Here is a 5,760-nt window from a genome sequence, read left to right as displayed (position 1 = left end):
GGAATGCGACCGCAAATGGTGAAATGACATAAAAACCTATTTAACTAAAAAAAAATCAATTTTTATTTGGTCTTAATATTAAACTACAATTTTTATTTTTTATTTTATTTTAATTTTGAACCAACGTTAATCTTTCCATAATAAAAACCATTAAATATCGATCGGTGGAAAGGATTAAATGTTGTGTTATAAGTAAAAGTTTATTAAAAGATTAAAATAATTTAAATGTTTAAAATAATTTTTTAGAATAAAAAGATGTAATTTTATCTTAATCTAGTTTCGAACGTCGTACAAATAAGATAATTTTGATATTCAAAAATCTCTTTAAGAATTTTTTAAAAAAAATAAATATTATTTATAAATATCTTAATTCTAATAGATCTCAAAATGTCAAAATAAACGTTATTTATAAAAATTATAATTCTAATGGATCTCGAAATATTAAAATAAATATTATTTTAAAAAAATATAATTATAAGAAATTTAAAAATATTTTATACTCCTCTATAAATAAATAAATCCTTATTTCAGAATAAATATATTTTTTATACTAATTTCAATACAGTCTCCAACTCTTTAAGTGTCAACTTAACCATCAGAGTTTTTGCCTGAGAACTTCTCTGTATCACTTGATCGTTCTCTTTCTTATAAAATTTGTGCGGGTAGACAACGATATTTTTACTACATAAATTTATTATTGTGTTCAATTCACAACAATGGCAAAAAGAGAAAAAGAGACACCAACATATTATAAATTACTTAAATTTAATAAAGACAAATGCTAAAGCCATGAAGATAAAGACAAATACAAACACCATGAAAACAACTCGTATTTGGTGAAGATAAACATGATCAATACGACTCAAATTCAATAAAGATAAACCTGAACACGAAGAAAATAATCTAATTTGGATGAAAACGATAAAAATAAACTTAAATATGATTAATGTATATTTAATGCATTTTATTTTCAATATTTAGACACTTTTATTTATTATTGATAAATACATCATATTATCACCAATAAATATAAGTATTTGGATGTTAAAAATAAAATGCATTAACATATCTTAATGAATACTCATAAGCAAAACTCATAATTATTAAAACTCTTTCCATGTCTTTGGATGCCACCGACAAGAATATGCTCATTATTTATATAGGGTTTCACGTAATTTTATTAGTTATTATATTTCCCTTTCTCGCACAATACAATAAAGTGAAGAGAAAGAAATAAGAAAAATAAATAACTTTTACATTGTAGAATACTTTTGATATAATAATTTTATTAAAATAAAAGAAATACTATTATAAAATCTTTTCTTGCATTTACTCAAAAAATGTCATGTCTTATTGAAGAGACCTTCTATAATCACCAAGTCATCACCCAATAATAAAAAAAAGTGAAACCATCACAACATAAAAAGTCGATCATAAAACCTTATAACCAATAATAAAAAATTAAACACTCCAAAACCACTATTTAAATCTAGCATCATGATATTTCTAGGGAGTTAAGATCTAATGCAACACTAGTCAATTTTTTATAAGGTCGGGATTTTTATTTGTTGAGATAAACTTCGACGATTAAATTAGTGTACGATGAGAAAATGAGCAAATAGGAATAGAGTAACAAAAATAGCGATAGCAAGTGCTTACTTATCGGTTAAAGGTTTAAGACTTTTATAGTCCACTTGATGCTAGTCAAATCATAATTTGAATTGGGACTTCATTTAGGATGTAACATTGAGATATGACCAATGTATAGTACAAAGACTTTTCATGCTAGTGAAATCACATTCCCATTCCCTAGTAGGGTAGAGGCATAGGGTTTTATCACGTTATAGTTTTGAATACTTCTCCGAGTAATCTTTTGTGACAAATTATTAAACTAGGTCGCATGTCAATTTTTTACAAATTTATATATCCTCTTTAAATTGGTCCACATACTACTTCAAAATTAGATGAGAATATTACTTAATTATCTTCGTCACATCACAATGCTAAGGAGAACACATATAAGAATAAATAAAAAATATTATTCCTCAATGCAATATGAAAAATAAAACACACAACTAAAGTTAAAAAAATATCAAAATTTACGGTCATTTGAATATTTTTTAGAATAAATTATTACAGATACTAATAGATCAAAAGTATACCAAGATATTCACGTGTTTTAATTAGGTGTTTCTTCTCCCTCACTAGTACTTATATCACAATTTTCAATGAAACAATCTACCATACTTTTTATGTCGATAAAAAAAATTGTATTCTATATATTTTTACATTTTGTTTTGAATATTCAAAAATTTTGATTAATGATTAAATATTTCAAAAATACGATGCATATTATCGTCAACCAATCAGATCATTTAAATGATCAAAATAAGATATAATAAGTACACATTATTTAAAAATAATACACACTTATTAAACCTTAACTAGTGTCCTAGAAATAAAAATTAACATGACCTAAATTTAAAATTAAAAATAAACTTTACAAAATGTTATAATTTTTTTTTTACTACAAATGACAACTTAATGCTCAAAAATAAAAAATAAAACAAAATAACATTTCAAGTCACTTTATTCACTCCATTCGTATTATTTTTAGTAGACATGTTATTTAATTTTAACAACATAATGAAAAATAATTATTATTTGTTATATATTTGATACAAATTAAAATTTTAATATTATATTAATATTGAGAATTAATAAATAGGATAAAAAATAAAAAAAATTATAAACCCCAATTTTATAGCACAGAGTTGGTACAAAATCAAAATGTTTTCGTCTCATATGTACAAAACAAATAAATAAAAGAAAAAAGACAAAGACAAAGCTAAAAGTGACCTAGCGATGAACATCAATTCAAAACAAACACTCTTCTGCTTCTGGATTCTCTCTGTACCCTTCGATCATCGGGTGGGCCCACCCACTGTCCCTTAAATCTCAGCCCTCCGATCCGCCACATCATCATGATCATACGCATGCTCAAGCATTGGCGTGCAAACCGCGCCGTGGCGCACCCTCCAGTCCTGCGCCTGACACCCACGCGAGCAGTAGTTCACGGCACTGCACGCCGAGCACCGCCGGAACTCGCACGACCGGGTCTCGGGTCGCCCGCAGCCCGAATACGAGCACATCCTCAACCCGGGGTCGGATTTCCAGGACCCAAACCACTCCGTCAAGAACCGGCTCGCCGGGTGAGCCTCCCTCGGGGCAAGGCCGCACCCGAAGTCGCTCAGCAGAGGATGCCCGGTACCGGAACCCGACGAGAGGATGTCAGGGTGTGTTTGGGCCAGCGAGGCAACGCGTAGGAGTAACGCGAACTCACGCGCGTTGGCTTGGATGAGGATGCGGCGGCCCTCGGCGACGTTCTGGGGGACGCCGTAGCCGTCTTGGAGGCAGTGGCCGAGCTCGCGGATGGCGTTGGTGTGGCCGAGGGCGGCGGCACGGGCGCAGAGCGCCACCCCGGCGCGGAGGTCCTTGTCCTTCTTGTCGCCGCCGCTGCCGTTGAACTGGATCACCGCCAGCGAGTAGAGCGCCTCCGCGTGCGACCTCATCGCCGCCTTCGCCATCAGCGACGCGCCGCTCTCCCGGTCTTTCAGGCAGTAAAATCGGATCTGCGCCGATTAAATTCAAGGAATCTCAGAACCAGGCAAACCACTCCATTACATAGATGCATCTAAGATATATACACACACTTTCAGACTTACCATGCCGAGAATGTAACAAGCTTCGTTGCTACCGGCGGTGACGCACTGTTTCAAGAACCGGTGAGCGAACTCCGACCAGCTTCCGGCGCGGACGGCGAGGGTTTCCGGACCGGCTGAGGACAGAACCAGCGGATTGAGGCCGAGTCTGTTCAGTCTCCGGCATCTGCCCAAACAGAGGAAACATTACTCTCAGAAACACATAAAAAACCTAGAAACGAAATCTGCAGAAAATGGCGGAAGGAAATTCGTGCGCACGTCATAAGAACAGAAACGAAATCCGCCGGGCAACTAGCGGAGGAGCTGAGCTTGGTGAGGATGGAGACGACGATGTCGTCCGGTAATCCGTCGAAGTAATCGGATCTCGGCTTGGAAATCCTCGGCTTCTTTCCCCGAATCATCTCTTCGTCTCCTCCTCCTCCTCGTTTCACACGTTCAAGATTCAGTCACACATCTGACATCTCTTCACTTCTCACTCTCTCTCCCTCTATCGCCGCTACGCCTCAGAAACAGCTAAATGAGCAGACTTGGCATTCTTATGATTTATATGAGAGGTGAGAGCAAAGCAAAAAATATTTTAAATTATTATATAATATATTTTTTATATTACAGAGGAGTATTATGTAATTTAAAAATATTTTAATAATTTCTTACAATTTATTATTTTGATTCAAACATCTCGTTTACAAATACCTTTAAACTCCTACGGTTAAAACATGTCTCTTGAGATCGTATTTGACTTGATTTTGCATGTGATGAGAACAACATCTAAATGAAATAAGTCGATCAAATAGATTATTTAAAAATTGATTAATTCTTACGATTTGAGAATTTACATCAATAAATTTTATTGAATCCGAGTTGTTATTAGTCTAATTTCGATCTTTTTACCTAACAATCACTTGAAATAATTTACAAGTCACGATGTAAGATTGACTACTTATGACATTTTTAAAATCGTACTATGTTAGTGAAGTAGGAGAAAATAAAAACTAAGTGCATACTATAAAATGTTAAGAGAGAAAATATGGAAGTAAATTTGTCGAGAATTCCTAAAATATTTTATACATTTCATTTTAAGTAATTTACCCTTCAAATTTATTAAATTAACCATCATGACCCTATCGTTGCCTTAAAATGTACAAAACACTAAAACACGTGGGGTGGAATTTTCTATGAGGAAGGCGGCGGGGAAAACGTGGGAATTTGTGAATGTAATTAGATGGAATTTAGAGGAGGGTAGTGTAATTTTAAGAAGTAATTATTATGTGGGTTGGCGAGATTTTTATTAATTATTAATCGATATATTAAGCTTGGTTTCCGTAGGGATGAAGGCTAGGAACCGGGTCAAATCCCGGTTTGACCAATCCAACAGGCTGTCCGCGCGTTGGATTCTGTGTACTCTTACGTGTTTTGGCGTCTTCTTGCATCCACGTCATCATCATTTCGTTAAGATAGTTAATATAACATATAATGATTTTGTATATTTTTATGTTATATTGATAATTAGGAGGGTTGAGGATTTAGGTTGTCCCCAAAAATGAAGATAGGAAAATATTTTTGATATAAATAAAAATGAAGGAATGGTATTTTTTTTAAAAAAATAGAAAAAAGAAATGTAAAATAAAATGTAAATTTTAAAAATATTTTTTTATAAATATGATTTTTAATATAAAAAATAATTCGAACATAGTATATTTTTTAAAAAAATAAATTCACAAAATTCACTAAAGCAAGAATTAAGAATCGTCGAAGCAAATCAAGAAATTGATGGTGAGTGTGAGAGAAGGGAACAATCGACTAAGAGAGGGAATGACTGACGACCACAATAAGGAATGACAACCTTCGATGATGCTCGATTTCTAAGATTTGATAGTGAGGGAACGACATAGGTGATCTTCAAAATTCAAAAACACAATGAAGAATAAGATTGAAAAAGATAAGTGTTATTTGATATTGGTTATATACTGGCTGGTTAGAGACGAAATCAATTCCTTCCATCTTTAACATAATCGCTTATTGATAATGTGTTTTTGAC

The 5,760-nt window shown here is 33.1% G+C and overlaps 1 protein-coding gene across 1 annotated transcript; it reads right to left on the bottom strand.

Annotated features, from left to right (window-relative positions):
- Positions 1-2,737: 2,737 nt before the first annotated feature.
- On the bottom strand, positions 2,738-4,245 carry LOC127789739 (F-box protein At1g67340-like). The gene is made up of 3 exons (XM_052318691.1): positions 3,981-4,245; positions 3,726-3,888; positions 2,738-3,632 (listed from the first exon to the last, which is right to left on the bottom strand). The coding sequence occupies exons 1-3, from the start codon at positions 4,121-4,123 to the stop codon at positions 2,952-2,954; spliced, it is 987 nt and encodes a 328-aa protein (XP_052174651.1). The 5' UTR covers positions 4,124-4,245; the 3' UTR covers positions 2,738-2,951.
- Positions 4,246-5,760: the final 1,515 nt, after the last annotated feature.

Source organism: Diospyros lotus, chromosome 14 (assembly GCF_014633365.1).
Source record: "Diospyros lotus cultivar Yz01 chromosome 14, ASM1463336v1, whole genome shotgun sequence".
NCBI classification, from domain to species: Eukaryota; Viridiplantae; Streptophyta; class Magnoliopsida; order Ericales; family Ebenaceae; genus Diospyros; species Diospyros lotus.
The sequence above is the reverse complement of the archived record's forward strand: the minus strand, read 5'-3'. Positions and strand labels throughout refer to the sequence as shown.